General features: G+C 40.4%; 1 protein-coding gene across 4 annotated transcripts in view; it reads left to right on the forward strand.

The window, feature by feature from the left end:
* Positions 1-18,677, forward strand: part of Gpatch8 (G-patch domain containing 8) — a 78,468-nt gene that overhangs the window by 29,983 nt on the left and 29,808 nt on the right. For 2 of the 4 annotated variants that reach the window (XM_038325141.1, XM_038325142.1), the window contains 3 exons: positions 14,336-14,380; positions 16,573-16,640; positions 17,231-17,317. In XM_038325141.1, the coding sequence (XP_038181069.1) occupies positions 16,614-16,640; positions 17,231-17,317 (114 nt within the window). In that variant the 5' untranslated portion in view covers positions 14,336-14,380; positions 16,573-16,613. The remainder of the gene's footprint in view (positions 1-14,335; positions 14,381-16,572; positions 16,641-17,230; positions 17,318-18,677) is intronic. The other 2 variants (XM_038325139.1, XM_038325140.1) reach the window with 1 other exon arrangement.

Raw genomic sequence — 18,677 nt, forward strand, 5'->3', positions numbered from 1 at the left:
ATGTATACTTGCAGGCCAGAAGAGGGCACCAGATCTCATTACAGATGGTTGTGAGCCACCATGTGGTTGCTGGGAATTGAACTCAGGACCTCTGGAAGAGCAGTCAGTGCTCTTAACCTCTGAGCCATCTCTCCAGCCCAGTTTTGCTTATATCTTAAAATCTTAATCTTGAAGTCTTTATCTTAAAATCTCACTTTACACTCAAGGCTGGCCTGGAATTCCCTGCGAAGTACAGAATGACCTGAAACCTGGGGGTAGTCTTCTGCCTCAACCTCCCAAAGTACTGGGATTACAGGTAGGTACCACCTTGCCTGACTTGTTCTAGAGCTTCACCAGCTCAAGAACTACTGTGTTTAAGTCAGGAATGGTGGTGCATGCCTTTAGTCGCAACACTGGAAGGTAAGTGTTCCTGAGAACGGTGTCAAAGGGAACATCATCCACAGCTTAGGTATTAAGTGGAGGCAGTCTTCATTCAGTGGGAACACATAACTATCTTCTGTATTTGTGAAGGCACAAGAGATTTTGAATTGCTCTTTAGTGCATCTTTTAAAAGTTGAAACCCTTGTGCTGGTGTGCATGCACATACACATCAAATTTTTATTTATTTTGGCAGTATTGGTGATTGAATCCAGATCTTCATGGTAGCTGGTTAAAAATTTTAAATTAATTAATAGTGAAATTGGATCTTACTGTGTTGCCCAGGTTGGTCTTGAACTCCTGGGTTCAAAAGATCCTCTTTCCTTAGTCTCCTAGATAGTTAGCACTACTGGCACAGGTACTAGGGAGACTTTGTCTAGTGCTGACATTTCTATCTGTGGCATGTGACATGGTGTTCTACCCCTGCCACTGAGCTGCACCCCCATTTTCACTAACATCATAAGAAAAAACTTATACTTTTGTCAGTTTTTTGTTAATTAGTTTGAGTGTATGTGTGAGCATTCGTGCATATTCAGGCACATTGTACATGCACACGTGGAGGTTAGAGAACAACTTTCTGGAATTAGTTCTTTGCTTCTTCCTTTTTAAGACAGGGTCTCTTTTTTTTCTCTTTTTCTCCTGGTGTGCTGTGTACTCTAAGCTAGCTGACCCAAGAGTTTCTGGGTTATTCTCCTATCTCCACCTCTGATCTTGAAGTAGAATGATAGGATTTCAGTAGCCATCACTGTATCTGGTTTTCTTTGGGTCCTGGGGACTGAATTCAGGCTTTCAGGCTTACATACTAGTGCTTTACCTACTGAGCCCTTTTCCCAGCCTTGATTTGTTTTCATTCCTTCTGATTCTTTTTTCTTTTGGGCATGTGTGCTGGGGTGGTGGTGATGGTGCTTGATACAGGGTGTTTCTACATAGCCCTGGCTGTATTGAAACTCACTATGTAGACCAAGCTGGCCTCGGACTCAGAGCTGCCTGCTTCTGCCTCCCGAGTACTAAAATTAAGGACAAATGCTGTAATTAAAGATCTGTGCCACCATGCTCGGCTCCTTCTGCTTTTTTTGTTTTAATGATTCATTTATCTTTATTTTATGCAAATTTGTGTTTTGCCTCTATGTCTGTATGAAGGTGTTAGATACCCTGGAACTGGAGTTACAGGCAGTTATGAGGTGCCATGTGAGTACTGAGAATTGAACCTCAATCTCCTAGAAGAGTGGACACTGCTGCTCTTAACCGCTGAGCCATCTCTCCAGCCCCTTCCTTCCACTTTTTTGAGACAAAGTCTCAGAGAGTCTGGCCTCAAAGTCATTATATAGCCATGAATGACCTTGGATTCCTGATCCTCCTCCTGTATCCAGAGTGCTGATACTATGGGTATGCACCACCACACCCAGTCTTTTAAATGTTAGGGATTGAAACCAGGACTTTCTGTGTGCTAGACTAGCACTCCACCAATTGTCCATTCCGGCATCGTTGATCAATTTTCTCTACATAGTCTTGTGACAGATTTCGGTTGGCTTTTGTTTTTTTGTTTTCTTTTTTGGTTGGTTGGTGGTGTTTTGTTTTGGTTTAGTTTGGTTTTGGTGGTTTTGAAACAGGGTTTCTCTGTGTAAAATTTCTGGCAGGCCTGGATCTCTCTTTGTAGACCAGGCTGGCCTCAAACTCACTGAGATCCACCTGCCTCTGCTTCCCAAGTGCTGAGATTAAAGGTGTGTGCCGCCACCACCCAGCCCAGATACAGATTTTTTGAGTTGTATATTTGTAAAAGAACAGTATCTCTTTTTCCCTGGAAATTTAGGAAAATGGAAGTAATATTGAGTATGTATTATAGACCAAATATTTACTTAGCATCTAGATGTTTCTCATTGTCCTGTTTAATAAAATCTATAACTAGTAGTTTTTCAGGGGGAGAGGAGTAAGTTGAGACAGTGTCTCACATAGCTGGGACTGACCTTGAACTCCTGATCCTTCTGGGTCAGCCTCTGAATGTTGGGATCGATCACAGGTGAGCATCATCGTGCCTGGCTCATTTGGTTGTTTTGACATGAGGTTTCACTGTGTAGCCTGTGCTTGCCTCCAGCTCTCAGTTATACTGCTGCCCTGTCTTTGTAGTCCTGGTATTATAGATATGAGCAATTGGGCCAAGTATGCTCATTTTATAAAAAGTCCCACAGCTACTGAGTATCTGCCATCTAAGTTTAAGCATGACTTTAAATCTACTTTATACCCTTTTTCCTTTCAGAAAAAGCTGATACTGAAAATAGGAATGGAATGGGGGAGGTCAGGAAACATAGCTCCTCTGAATCACAAAGCAAGGTATGCATGTCAGGAAGGCTTGTGCCTAGTTTGGGGTGTGTTGTGACCCAAGCCTCTGGAAGTTAGAGTCACGATTCCCAGTATGAGGCCTGTAGTTTGAGACCAATGTAGTCTCCATAGCTTAGATTACACAGAGCTCATGTAGTTTAAGAAGCACCAATTCCTGCTCCCTGGTGATTAAGTAGGTCTTAGTACATTTGTTAAAGATAAACCTAATCTTAGTAATTTCTGAGTTAACATTTAGTAAGGTTCAGGTTCTGAGAGCCTTTTTTAAAGCAAAGTCCCGACTAGCTTTGAACTTGTGACCTTTTTGCCATAACCTTCTGGGTGCTAAGATTATAGTTGTAAACAAACACATCTGGCTATCTTTAATCTTCTTAGTAGAATCTTCTTAGTAGTTAATACAGATAATATTAAAAAGATAAACCTAGATAGTAATTAGAATTAAATTAAATAAAATTAGAATTCATTCTTGAGTCTATTGTTGTTGTTGTTTGGTGTGTGTGTGTGTGTGTGTTGCTTTTGTTTGAGACAGTTTCTCTGAGTAGTCTTGGCTATCCTAGAACTAGCTCTGTAGACCAGTCTGGCTTTGAACTCACAGAAATCCCCCGCCTCTGCTTCCCAGGTGCCGAGATTAAAGGCAGGCACAATTACTACCTGGCCTAATTTTTTTTTTTCAATTTATTTTTAGATTTATTTTTAGAGGTAAGAGAGATGGCTCAGTGATTAAGAGCACCCGTTGCTCTTTTCGAGGACCTGGGTTTACTTTTCAGCATCTACATGGTGGTTCTAACAATCGTCAGTAATTCCACTTCCTAGGGATCCAATTAATGCCTTTGACCTTCAGCCATAGTGCACATGCATATACAGGCAAAACACTGATACAAATAAAACAAACAAATCTTAAAACAAGATTTACTTAGGATTTACTTTTATTTTTGTTTATATGTGTTTCTTTGAGACTATATGCCACATGTGTGGGGCTCCCAGTAGAGGTCAGAAGAGGATGTTGGATCCCTTGGAGCCAGAATTATAGGCCCCAGTCCTCTGGAAGAATAGTATGTACTTTTAGCCATTGAGCCATATTTCCAGCCCTAGAAGGTCTAAATTTTAAAGCTAAAAAGAAGGTGGAGGGAGGCTAGAGTGATAGCTCAGCAGGTAAGAGCATTTGTTGCCCATGTAAAGGACCAGGATTTAGTTCACAGCACCCAGTGACTATCTGTTACTTCAGTTCCAGGGATCCAGCACTCTCCTCTGACTTCTGTAGACACCAGCTATGTACATGGTACCTATACACACATTCAGGCAAAACACTCATATACATAAAATTTTAAAAATATATAAATTTAGGGGCTGGAGAGATGGCTCAGAAGTTAAGAGCACTGCTATTCTTCCAGAGGTCCTGAGTTCAATTCCCAACACCCACATGGTGGCTTACAACCATTTGTAATGAAATCTGGCGCCCTCTTCTGGCCTGCAGGCATACATGCAGACAGAACACTGTCTACATAATAAATAAAGCTTTTAGAATATATATATTAATGCCAGGCGATGGTGGTGCATGCTTTTAATTCTAACACTTGGGAGACAGGGCAGGTGGATCTCTGTGGGTTGGAGGCCAGCATAGTCTACAGAGTGAGTTCTAGGACAGGGTCCAAAGTTACAGAGAAACCCTGTCTCGAAAAAACCTCTGTGTGTGTGTGTGTGTGTGTGTGTGTGTGTGTGTGTGTGTGTGAGAGAGAGAGAGAGAGAGAGAGAGAGAGAGAGAGAGAGAGAGAGAGAGAGCGCCCAGCCTCCTAGTGGCACATGCCTTTAATCCCAGCACTTGAGAAGTGGATCACCATGAGTTCCAGGACACCCAGAACTACATAGTGACCTTGTCTCAAAAAACAACAGCAAAAAGTAATAAAATTAAGAAAGGGATTGCGCAGAAGAATAGGAGGGGAGCGGTGAACTGTAGAGTGCCGATATCTCGGTGGGAGATGGGAACTTCCAATTGCCGCGCACCACGCCCCCGTGTCTGCGTTCAGTGCGCTGGCACCCAGTTTGCGAGATTCGGGCAAGGGGCTGGAGGTTAAAATACACAGACAGACAGAAAGACAGCGACACAAGTCATCCTTGAATTCCCCAAGAATGCCCCCTTTATTGTGTTCAGGGGCAGATTATATAGAGATAGCCATGCCCCAGCCAAACCCACCAGAAACCACTCAGCCATCAGAACTCCTGAAGGTCTCAGAACAGCTGTAGGCACTCAGATCAGGGGATTACAAGAAATTCAGGATCTGGGGTCTCACTGCTCCCAACAGTAGAGAAAAAGAATATAATGGAAAAGATTGTTTTTCATTATAGAGATCATCGTATTTAAAGAGTACATCAAGGAGCTAGAGAGAAGACTCAGCGTTTAACAGCATACATATTCTGCTCTTAAAGTTTTGGTTCCCAGAACTCCTATCAGGTGACTCACAACTGCTTGTAACTCTAGCTCCAGGGGATTCAAACACTGCTGGCCTCATGTGCATGTATCCACAGATACATGTAATGAAAAGTGATAAAAATTAAAATTTAAAGGTTATGACAGGCAGTGGTGGTGCATATTTTTAATACCAGCACTTGAAAGAGGCAGAGGCAGGGGCTGGAGAGATGGCTCAGAGGTTAAGAGCACTGACTGCTCTTCTAGAGGTCCTGAGTTCAATTCCCAGCAACCACATGGTGGCTCACAACCATCTGTAATGAGATCTGGTGCCCTCTTCTGGCATGCAAGCATACAGGGAAGGAATGTTGTATACATAATAAATAAATAAATTTAAAAAAAAAAAGAAAGAGGCAGAGGCAGGAGGATCTCTGTGAGTTTGAGACAAGCCTGATCTACAGAGCAAGTTCCAGGATGGGCAGGGCTGGCTACATAGAGAAACCTTGTCTCCACCAAAAAAAAGAAAAAGGATATGTGAAGATATTAATTAATGTAGTACGTTCGTGGCATAATAATAATTTTATATTGAAATTGAGAACAAGTGAAAGTAGGTAATTTTTGTTTTTATTATTTTACTTTGTATTTTTTAGATACGTAGAAAAAAATGTGGAGCTGGGGAGATAGCTCAGTCAGTAAAGAGTTTGTCACGCAAGTGTGAAGATCTAAGTTTGATCCCTAGAACCTATGAAAAAAGGCAGTCATGATGGTGCACACTTGTAAACTCATCCAGGGAGGCAGAAACTGGCAGCTTGCCAGCCAGCCTAGATGGTGCACACTTGTAAACTCATCCAGGGAGGCAGAAACTGGCAGCTTGCCAGCCAGCCTAGATAATCCTGCAGCTTCCAAGCCAAACAGAGACCCAGACCCTGTCTCTAAAAACAAGGTAGATGGCACCTTATGAACAACCTGGGGCTTACCTCTGGTGCACACACACATGGGGGAGAGTGAAGAAGTAACTTAGTTATAGAAGCAGTTTGGATATTATCAAGATAAATTCATTTGGAAGAATAATTACAGTTTTGTCTGTGAAGCAGGTAGCTCAGATTGGCCTCAAAGCTTGTTGTATGGTAAAAGATGACCTTTAATTCCTGATCCTCAAGCCTCTACCTTCAAATGCCAAAATCACAGGCAGACACCACTGTGCTGGCTAACTAAATGGAAAAACAATTTTTTTATTTGTTCGTCCTTTTTTATGTATTTATGTATTTATTTATTTTTCTTTTCTTTCTTTCCCAAGACAGGGTTTCTCTGTAGCTCTTTTTGGGTTTTCGAGACAGGGTTTCTCTGTAGCTTTGGAGCCTGGAACTAGCTCTTGTAGACCAGGCTGGCCTTGAACTCACTGAGATCCGCCTGTCTCTGCCTCCCAAGTGCTGGGATTAAAGGCATGCGCCACCACCGCCTGGCTCTTGAGCCTGTCCTGGAACTAGCTGTTGTAGACCAGGCTGGCCTCGAACTCCTAGAGATCCGCCTGAGTACTGGGATTAAAGGCATGCACCACCACCACCCAACTCATTCGATTTTTTAGAGTCAGGCCTGGCTGCCCTGGGACCATACTGTCCCCAAACTGAAAGAGATCCATCCACCTCTGCCTCCCAAGTACTAGGAATTAAAGATGTGTGCACAATGCCCAACATAAATGAAATATTTTTTAGAGATCATTTTTATTGATTAGTTTAATTTTTAGGAAAATCTTGGATGATGATGATGTGTTTTATGTGTGGGGCATGTGTATGGAGGTCAGAGGTAGTTTTGCCTCTGTATACACCAGGCTAGCCTATAAACATCGTAGTAGTCTTATGTCTCTGAGATAAAATTCCCATTTTTCAGATGAGAAAATTAACACTCTCTCTCTCTCTCTCTCTCTCTCTCTCTCTCTCTCTCTCTCTCTCTCTCTCAAAGATTGATTTATTTATTTGTTTGTTTGTTTGTTTATACAGTATCCTGCCTGTAGGCCAGAAGAGGGCACCAGATCACATTATACGTTGTTATGAGCCACCACATGGTTGCTGGAAATTGAACTCAGGACCTCTGGAAGAGCAGTTAGTGTTCTTAACCACTGAGACATCTCTCCAGCCCTTTCCCCCTCCCCCCCCCTCGCTTGTTTTTTGAGATAAGATTTTCCTGTGGCTCTGTGTTAACTATGCTGGTCCTGACCTGTGGGTCTTCTGCCTCCACTTCTTGGGTGGATATATATATATATATATATATATATATATATATATATACACACACACACACACCTATGCCTTTAATCAGTGTGCTGTATAATGTATGCCTAAACAGTTTGCTGGATCCTTCAACTTTGATGATAGAAGTGTAATACAGGACAGTTATCTACCTTACTCTCCAACAGTTTAGAAATGGCTCTAAATATGATGTTTTCTTTGGAAACTTGAAGTGATCATATATGTTTTCTCAATATAAATTCACTAGAAGCTAGAAGCTGAATTAGGTATTAACCTTTTCACAAACTTGCTTTTTTATTTCTTTTTTTTTTCCTTTTGGCTTTTTGAGAGAGGGTTTGTCTGTGTAACAGAGCCCTTTTTGAGAGTTAGCTCTCTCTTTCTACCATGTAGAGGATCAAACTCAGGTTGTCAGATTGATGGCAAGTACCTTTACCTGGTCTCACAGTGTAGACAAGTGGGCCTCAAACTTGAGGTGTTTTTCTGTCTTGTCTTCTGAGTTTTGAAATTATAGGTGTGAGCCACTGTGCCTAGTTTCCTCAATTTTTTCTTACGTTTTATTTTCTGTGTAATTATTAGTGTTCTATTATGTATACTTTTTATTATTTGTGTATTTCTTTTGCCCTTCTTAAACTAAGTTTCTAAAGATTAGTAATTAGTGTGTTTTTGCATGTTGTTTGTTGATACTTTCATGGTTTTTATTGTATGTATGTTTACTGACAGAATAGCCTAGAGCTACACTAATTCCTCAAGGAAGATCAGGAGCTAGTGAGATGCCTCAGTAGGTAATTGTGCTTGCTGTCAAACCTAACAAACTGAGTTTGATACCCATGACCCACATAGTAGAAGGAGAGAACTAACTCCTGCAAGTTGACCTCTGATCTCCATGTACACACCATGACATTCACCACCACCAATAAAGAAATAAATGAATACTTATAAATTGGAGGGGCGAAAGGGAGGATAAGTTAGGAGCTGGGCAGGTAGGGGTGGTCCTGTGATCCCAGCACTTCAGAGGCCAAAGCAGAAGGTTCCTAAGCAGGCTGACCTTCCTATATGACACAAACCTGGGGGTGAAGAGCCTAGAACTGTAAATCATAACCCATGCCTACTTAGAGCTGATGGGGAGACAGACATAACAAGTACAAGTATATGGTGGTGACACTAAAGAATTGAACAACTTAACTTAGAATTTCAGTTTGTTTAACAATTTAGCATGCAGAAATCTCAAGTTACAAGAATATTGAAGCAAGCAACTATTTCACATCTGGTCAAATGTATTTGCTAGTAGGTACATGAAACACAGATATCTATGGATTGTTGATGTCTCTTCCATGAGAAACATTCGCTATTATTAATCTTATTTAAATTTTTTTATTACATTTATCTGTATGTGTTGTCTGTGTGGCGGTCAGAACAGCCTGAAGAGATTATTTCTCCCCTGTCCAGTAGATATTGAGCTTAGGTCATCAGGTTTGCAGTTTGCTTGATTCACACCCCCCACCCCTTTGGTAGGTTTTAGATAGACTCATGTGTCCAAGGCTTCCTTGAGTCATACTCAGTGTGTAGTTGAAGATGCCTCTGAACAATTTCTGATTATTTTGCCTCTGCTGATCTAGTGTTGAGATTACAGTTTATTGCAGATTATGCATGGCTGGGGATCAATCCCAGGGTTTTGTGTGTGCTAGGCAAACACTGTACCAACTGAACCATACCCCAAATCCTCAGGAAGATTATAAGAACACCAAGTAAAAAGTATAATTTAGCTGTCAGTGGTGACACATACCTTTAGTTCCAGCACTGCGGATGCAGAGGCAGGAGGATCTCTGAGTTCCAGGCAGCCTGATCTACATAGTGATTTCCAGAACATCTGGAGCTACACAGAGAAACCCTATCTTGAAAAGCAAAAACAAAAACAAAAAAATAATAATCTCAGTACTTGGAAACTGCGATAGGGAGAATAAAAAAACTCAGAAGCAGCCTGGGTTACATATCAAAGTTATCTCCAGCGACAAAGAATGAAAAGATTGCTGCCAACATAAATAGCAGAGGATATTATTTAGAAAAGAAAACATGTAATACCTCCCATGTACATAGGGATTTTTTTTTCCTTTTTCCAGGTGGTGAACAGTGTCACTCTGTACTCTGGAATAGCCTCAAATCAAAATCCTCTGGCCCCAGCCGCCAGAGTATGGGATTTGGGGCATTTACCTACCTATGCCCTGCAAATCTGATTTGTTGTCCGCTTGTTTTGAGGTAGGGTCTTTCTAGGTATCCCTGGATGTCCTGAATGAAACTCATTAAATAGACCAGACTGACCTTGAGTTTGCAGAGGTTCACCTGCTTCTGCCTCCAAGTGATGTATGTTTTTTTTTTCTTTTTTTTTTTTTTTTTTTTTTTTTTTTTTTTTTTTTTAAGAAAGGGTTTCTCTGCGTAACAACCCTAGCTGTCCTGGTACTAGCTATTGTAGACCAGGCTGGCCTCGAAACTCACAGAGATCCACCTGCCTCTGACTCCCAAGTGCTGGGATTAAAGGCGTGTGCCACCACCACCCAGTTCAGGCACATGATGACTTTTTTTTAGTTCTTTTTTTTTGTTTATTTTTTCTTTTCCCCTTAACATAGACTCTCCCTATATAGACCTTACTGACCTGTACTCTGCTTCCTGAGTGCTGGGATTAAGACATGTACAATTATACCTGACAAAAATCTGAATTTTTAAAAATAATCTAGAAATCCAGATTGTGTGTGTCTCTTTCTACCTCCTGAGTGATGGGATTAAAGGCCTGCACCACTACTGTGCCCAGACATTAGTGAGGTGTGTATGTTTGAATGCTGTGGCATGTGTGTAGTCAGAGGACAACTTTATGGAGTTAGTTTTCTCCCTTCACTTTTACGTAAGTTCCAAGTCAGGCTTCACAGCAAACATTTTACCTGCTGAACTATTTTTTTGTCAACCACAAACACATTCCTTTAGATCACAACAGTCCACCCTGATTCCTGAAGACTCATAATCGAGGATGTATTTAGTCCATCTCTTAAAAGTCCCATAGTCTTTCCACAGCCACACCACAGTTCAGAAGTCCAAATGGTCTCCAAGACTAAGGCCGTCTGCACAGAAACCCTGTAGAAACAGAGTCACATTTGTGTACATCCATGTACAATGACACAGAGTAGACAGTTTCATTCCAAAAGGGGGAAATGAGAGCACAGCAAAGAAAGCCTGGAACAAACCATGAAGATCCAGGTCCAGTGGATGGGGCTTATAACAGAATCATCTGGGTTCCAGAGTGCTTGAGTAACCTGCTGCTGCAGGTCTGCCTCTTAGAGAGCACACACAACCCTTCTGGGCCAGCTCCATTCCATGCCTGCAACTTTCCTCTAGGGTTTTCCCATGGTTTCCATTGCAGCAGAGGCTTTTCCTTCATGTGATGACTTCTTGGGGATGCTTTGCAGGGACTGATACTGTTACACATTGCCTGGTGTCAGTAGTTCTGTCCATGGAACCTCAGCACAAGACTCCTTACTTACTCAATGTATTGCTATCTTTCATGCCTGCAAAACATGTACATGGGCCAGGTGGTTGGTGCTGATAAGATCTGGTGCTAGCTTGGGAAGTAGTCTGTCCCCCTGGACTACGGTTGTATCATTTATTCACTGACCCTGGGGAAACACCTCCCCAGTGATTATTTTGAAACAGGAAACTCCATGTGCCTGTTAGGTTTTTAATGTTTTGTTTTTTGTTTGTTTTTGAGATAAGGTTTCACTTTAAGCTTACTATGTGTAGACCTGGCTGACTTGGAACTCTTGGCTGTCCTCCTGCCTCTGCACTGGTATTATAAACATGTGCCACCATATCTGGAGAAAGTCACTTTTCAAAAATATTTCTGAGCAGAGTATATAGTTGATTCAGTAAAGTACTTGAAGGACCTGAGTTGTATCCTTAGAACCCAGGTTACAAAAAACTGGTCATGGTACCCTTGTAGTCCCAGTGCTGGGGAAGCAGAGACATGTAGATCTTTTGGACTGAATAGCAAGGTAGGCTACATGGTAAACTCCATGAGAGACCTTTTCTCAAAAAACAGCTTGAATAGTGCCTGAGGAACAATACTGGAAGGTCTTGTGGCCTTCTTAGACATGTGCACCTGCACATAACACGTGCACCTGTGTACTTGCACATACAGGTGGTTATAAAGTCTTGTGAAGACTGTGGTAAGAGTTCAGTCTTCTGTGTAGTAATTTAAACTTATAAATCTTGACAATTAAATATTGCCACTTACAGGCTGTAAGAAGTTTCTAACTGTTTAGTTGTCTCCTCTCGGAGAATTGAGATTTTTATAGCCCAGCCTTTTAGGGGGACAGCCCTAAAAAAAATGTAATGAAGAATTAATGGTTGTGTGTGTTGGGGAGGATAACAGTGAAAAGTACAAGAAAAGTGGTTTGCATGAAACTAGAACGTCTTCGGGGTTTAGAATGATCCTGCTGCTGTAAGAACTTTTCGCTGTGGTTATGGAACACTTAACACCCCCAGTGGTAGGAGATACAACTGCAAGAAGCCATTTGGTTGTCAAGGTTTTTATACTAACTCCTGCTGCTGCATCAGCTGTATAGCACCCCAAGTATTTTCTACCATTCAGACATTAGAATTGAAGTAATCCCAGCGTCCAGGAGGCGGAGGCAGGTGGATCTCTGTAAATTCGAGGCCAGCCTGGTTTACAAAGTGAGTTCTAGGACAGCCAAGACTGTTACACTATCTGGAAAAAAAACAAAACAAACAAACAAAAAAACCAGGGCATTCAGGTTGTCACTTTGTAAGCGCATTCTTTGGTGTGGTGGTGGTGATTCTCCTTGCTTTGCTTTTGAGACCAGGTCTCACTCTCCAGCTTTGGCTGGCCTAGAACTCACTATGTAGCCCAGGCTAACCTCGGGTTTGCTGTAGTTCTCATCTCACAGCCTCCCGAGTGCTGGTTATTCCTGGTGTGAGTCACCATGCCTAGCTCTTTTGGAGTTGCTGGGAGATGAATAGTCAGTAAAGTGCTTGTGTTGCTAAAATTTGGATTCCAGTCCATGTGTATAAACATGGAGATAGTAGAGACAAGAGGATCTCTGAGGCTTGCTGGCTTACTAGCCAGTCGGAGAACTCTGGGGTGGTTGAGAGACCTTGTCTCTATAAATAAGGTAGAAAGCCAGAGAAGACACCTGAGGTTGAACTTTAGTATCTACATACCAGTTCAAACACATGCAAAGTTCCGTCATACACAAACATATGTATGAGCATAGATACACACAATGGAAATAAAAACTTAGATCATTAGAACTGAGGTTGTAGCTTTGTGACAGAGCATTTGAGAGTTCACGGATTCTAATCTCACTACTACAAAAAACAATAAAAAAAACCAAAAAAAAATTTCAGTTTATTAGCAAAACATCATTTACCACTTTTATTTAGAAAGTATGGTTATCTGGTCGGGAAGCTCCCTTAGCCAGGTAGGTTCTGAACGTGGAGTAGATCTCTCCTCCTTCCTTTAATGTGTATCCCAGAACTCAAGCTACCAGCTTCCAGGGCAAATGCTCTATCCACTGAGCAGCTAACTGTCCACAGCTCATCTTATAGTGGGGCCTAGTGAAAGACACAACAAACATATTTTTAATAATAGAAATTAAATTAAAAGAAGTTCCACACTTTGAACTGAATTTAGCTCAGTGTTTAAAAAGAAGTTGGCTCTTTGAGGGAATACACTTTGGCTACTGCTGCTTGCCCTTTAAAAAATTTTTGATCATTACAAATTGTTACTTATTCTGTTATTTTTATGATTTATGGTTATTTTATGTGCATTGGTGTTTTGCATGTGTGTCTGTGTGAGGGACTCAGATACCCTGGAACTGGAGTTACAAACAGGTGTGTGTACAGACTGCTGCCATTGGGTGCTGGGAACTATACCAGGTCCTCTGGAAGAGCAGCCAGTGCTCTTAACCACTGAGCCATCTCTCCAGCTCCTCTAAGTGATATTTTTTATGGTAGGATCAGTCATTGACTAGAAATGAATAAGTAAAGGGATTTTAAAAAATGGTACAACCTCTTCCTGTATATATTCTTTGGTGTCTTTTTTCCACTGTGATTTTTCCTTGGGTGATTTTTCTTGGTTGTGTAGTCACTTTAATAATGTTAAGAAATTACTGCTTCACGTGAGCAGTGATTTCATCTTCAGATTGTTTTGTGGTTTGGGTCTTTTCCGTGAGTTAACTCTGGAGAAATTATAAATGAGGTTCTTTTGAGGCTGTTGTTGTTGTTGTTTGTTGTTTGTTGTTTTCTGGAATTCTTTTTCAAAGGTTGGTATAGTTATGTGTGAAGGATAGATGTTGGTGATGAAGTATTTTTTAACAGGAAGCAAAGATCTGAGCACAGCTACTTAGAGTTTTGACTCATTCTTAACAGTCAGTTAGTCAGTTCTAGACTTCTGTTAACTATTTTGAAGTGGTCTTGAAGCCCCGTCAGCCAGGCTCCTGATAGTTCTTTTGTGAAAAAATTACCTGGTCAGTGTCTGGTTGATCCCATCCATTCTTTACTGTGATTTATTTAAGGAGTCCCATCTTGCACCCGAATACTGATTTGCCAGAATGAATAAGTTAAATGAAAGATTAGAAGCTAGAGTTAGTTTTCTCCCTTTAAACAGACTGACATCCCAGCCCATCCCCACCCCTGTGTTATTGAAGAGGAGATTGCTCACATTCTCAAGTAGCAGTACAAAAATCTCACACCCCATCCTGACCAGTACAAAAACAGCTCCTGCAGCACAAAATGTCCTCCCTCTGCCCTCACTGAAGTCGGGGGAGGGACAAAACCCAACTGGTACTTTACCCCATCCTGTCTGCCTGCTAGAAGGCCTGTTTCCTGCCCTCATGGTTTCTGCCTAACAGACGGTGTTTCTTTTTTACAGCGTTATGATCCTGGACTTGTTGTGGTGATGGTAAACTTAGCAGTGGTAATTTTTATTTTCAGACTGAATTATTCCTTTGTCATCAGTGCACCGATATGTTAGGCTTACTCTCTGTTGTAGCCTCATCCTTCCGCTTGGTCTTTTCCTTTCCTTTCCTTTCCTTTCCTTTCCTTTCCTTTCCTTTCCTTTCCTTTCCTTTCCTTTCCTTTCCTTTCCTTTCCTTTCCTTATGCAACTTGTCTGATCCTTGTTCATTGAAGGGTAATGTTAAGAAGGGATGTATCTATGTTAGAACTGCCAAAAAGAATCAGTTAGAATGTTAAATTCTAATACTGTCAAAAAACTTGATTTCCCCACCCCAGTGTAATGGGCACTAGCACTTGCTACTGCAATTTATAAATAAGTTAAAACAAACTTTGACTGCCTTAGAAGGCAAAAGTACTAATGCAGAATTTATAAACAGGGGTTTACAGAGGTAATAAATCTGTACCAAAACGTTGTTTATTCTTCCAAAATAAATTCTGACTAATCAAAAAATATTCTAAAATAAATTTCTTTGATGTTCCTTTTCAATTGTTTCATTGGACTATTTGTTTTTACCAGTAAATCCCTGATTGAGACGTTATGAAAGTGATATTGCACCTAGGAAGTCATTTTTATAACCTGTCTTTACCTTGGTCCTTTTGCTAAAGATTGCAGTCACTGCTTATCTATTATACCATTGGGCAGAAGGGAACACTGTGTTTCCATCTTATTTGACTGGCAGTCTCAGAAAGATCTAACAGAAGACTGTGCTCTAGAAAGCTTTTGTTATTACTTGGGTGGGGGTTTTGTTTTGTTTTTGTTTTTAACTATGAAGATAATTGTTTTCTGTTTATTGTTTAAAAACAATAATGGGATCTTGTTGATAAGCAGTTAAACTTCTGAGTGTCAATAATAGAATATTGTTGACAAGTAGTTAAGCTTCTGGGTTTGTTTTTCGGTATGATTTAAAGATGAAAAATACTAATTCCATAAATATAGACCAGACACAAGTGTTGCTGGTTATTTTCTTTTTTCTTTGGAATCCAAATAAACCAAATTATTCTAAAATTTTTCTTTGATAATACCTAAAATTTAGCCTGACAAAACTTGAATTTCTTGCCCAAAGGTATAATATATGTATATGTGTGTGTGCGCGCGCGTGTGTGTGTGTGCGTGTATAACAAAAACAAAAAAAAAAACCCAATTGTTTACACCAGCCTGAGTGAAATGATGAGGGAAGTAAACATTGTGTTTTTTCACTAAAGGTGTACCTGAGTAAGGTAAGTCCTTTTCAGTTACATCACAATGAAAGTGCAAATTGTGATGTAAAACAGCTGTGGTAGTAAAGTGCTTGTCTGCCCCATTTGCTTTGTTTGGCCGGTTATGAGTGGATTAAATATATATTTTCAAAAAATCTCCAGCATAGATCAATTAGTCGAAAGTCAATTTTCTTCGCAACTAGTCCTTTTCACAGCTTACCGATAACCATCCCTAGCCAGTGGTAAATTCACTCTACAAAATGCGACCTCAGGCACCAGTTTTAAAATAAAACCAGTCTTGTCCCTAAGGGCAAGTAGCTGTTATTTTTATTTAAAATTTTCATTTGATTAGAAAAGGTCTTTTGAAAAAAAATTTTATAAACATACTGAGTTATAATTGTATTGGTTTCCTTTTTTTTTTAATGCTCCCTTTTCCCCATTCAAGCATTTAAGATGTTTGTCACCAGTTTTAAGGGATGACAAGGAGATGTTGGAACAAATTTGTTCTGATTGCTACTTGGGATCCTTTAAGAACTTGTGCTGGGCAAGGTGTCAGTAATCCCAGTATTTGGGAGCTTCAAGGTCATCCTCGCCTTATGAAGTGAGTTTGAGGCCAACCTGGACTACAGGAGACCCTGTCTTATAAAAACAAACAAAAAAAGGAATTTCTAAAGTTTTTTGTGATAAACTTCCTGGTGCCCTTGACATTTCCTCCATTCATTTGCTTAGCTTTGCCATAGTTCTCTCCAGCTAGGAGGTCAACTAAAAGTGGTTGGTTGGGTTTAATCCAGGAAAGGAAGGATTGGATGTAAGCTGTGAGAATGGCTTTTGTTTGGTTCACTGTAGCTTTCTGGTCTCTGCACTCCAAGGCAAGATCTAACCACCCAAACCTAATGTTTAAAGTGAGCTGTTGGCCTAATTATACGTCTCAACTTGATTCTGTGTTCCTTTACAGGGAGAACAGACCCTATTCCAATCGTTGTCAAGTATGATGTCATGGGCATGGGTCGCATGGAAATGGAGGTAAAGTGGTCTCATTAAGCAAATTTTATGGGATATATAAAATCGGCATTCATTTCAAACTCATATCAGTATAAACATATTTATTGTGTGAACATAATTTTAATTTTTCTTTGATCAACTAAAAATATATTTTATATTTTCATTTTGTTGAAGCACAGAAGATGTAAATACTGCCCCCTGTTTTAACTGGGGTGTAAACATTGAGTTTTCTCAGTATTGTACAGAAAGACCAGGTCAGACTCTGGGCTTGTTTTAATAGACAATGTCGCTTTGTGCTTAAAACACTTGTGTGGTAGAAGTTCTGCCCATGTAGAGTTGTTTACAGCTATTGTCCACGATACCGTCTTATTGTCTGAAATATGGGTGGTGAATATTCAACTGAAGTCTTGTTGTCAATAATTGGGTCTGTTAGACCTGTCAGGAAAGAGGTTAAGGACTGTTTTCTGTGACACAGTAGTGAAGCAAGAACTAGCTGAGAAAACACAAGTTTCTTGCTTTCCAACACAACATTATGCTTGTGTAAATGATATTTTTGTAGCTAATTCTGGGGTACTTTAGGAAAAAGAATAAATATATCTATTTTTGTCAAGTTGGATTATGCCGAAGATGCTACCGAACGGCGTCGTGTCCTAGAAGTAGAAAAAGAAGACACAGAAGAGCTGAGACAAAAGTACAAGGTACCTTGAGCAAAGTCATTGTTGTTTGAGAATGTCCACACAGAGAAGAGGTGTTTGTTTTTGGTGAAAAGGGTTCCCTTGAGTGATAGCATTTGTATACATTTGCTGGTGATTTGCATTAATCTCAGTTTGCAGTTACTTTTTATTTTCTCCTGCAGTAAAATCTGTGTTGGAAAATTGCGTTATGTTTGAAAATACTAGTCCCAGGTAGGAAATATAAAGAAGTCAAGTAGTAGCAGCAAAACAGACAAACCAACAAAAAAGGGGTTAGGAGTCCTTAGAGGCTTTCCTTTTTAAAAAGGAAAAGGATGAGGATATTTTTGTGGAGCAGGCATTCATTTTATGTGATGCCAGTGTGCATAGAATCCAAAGAACAACTTTCCAGGGTTGGTTCTTTCCACCCAGAGATCGGACTCTGGCTTGGCAGCAGGTGTCCTTACCTGATGGCTCACCAATCCTGAATGAGGTGTTTTATTGTAATAAATATTTCTTTTTCATTGGTAATTACACTCAGCCCTGAAGCACAAGTTTATCTCTTATTTCTCCGTGTGGGCATGAAGTTGAATTCTTTTTGGTTTTTGGGACAGGGTTTTTCTGTGTGACAGCCCTGACTGTGCTGGAACTTGCTTTGTAAACCAGGCTGGCCTTGAGCTCGTAGAGATCCTCCTGCCTCTGCTTCCCAAGTGCTGGGATTAAAGGTGTGTGCAACCTTGCCATGTGTATGTCTGTGTTGCCTGTATGCCTGGTGTCCTCAGAGTTCAGAAAAAGGCTTCAAATACCCTGGAACTGAAATTACAAATAACTGGGAGCCACCATGTTGAGATCTGGGAACAAAAGCTTGATTCTCTTTAAGAGCAACCAGTGCTTTAAAATATTGAGCCATCTCTCCAGTCCACAATAGTTTCTTTTTTTAAGGGACTATTCATAACAAACTACAGTTTAGAACAAGCATATAAACGTTCAGGAAACTTTCCTTTCAGGGTATTATAGTATGTCCAGTCTCTGTCATAAAATGGGCAAATTAGAAGATAAGAAATAGATCTTACTAAGGTTATCATACAGAAATGATGTTTTCATTGTACTTAAGCTGAAAATAGGAAAGGGGATTTAAAAAAAAATACCTTCTGCCGTTTAAAGGGAAAGTAAAGCCATAGCCTGCCTACTCAAGGATCTATTAAAGATCTTTCAAAGTCTCACTGCTTTGAAGTGCCTATAAATTTAGCTCAGGTATCTAGACTTTCCATTAGTATGGAAAAGAGAAAGGGGTGATATACTAGTCAGAGTCCATAAGAGTCTTTGTCAGTCTTGGAAACCAAAGATCTATTATTTTCTTCCATTGTTAAGATAGATAACAGATGAG

The sequence above is a fragment of the Arvicola amphibius genome, chromosome 4 (assembly GCF_903992535.2).
Source record: "Arvicola amphibius chromosome 4, mArvAmp1.2, whole genome shotgun sequence".
Lineage (NCBI taxonomy): Eukaryota > Metazoa > Chordata > Mammalia > Rodentia > Cricetidae > Arvicola > Arvicola amphibius.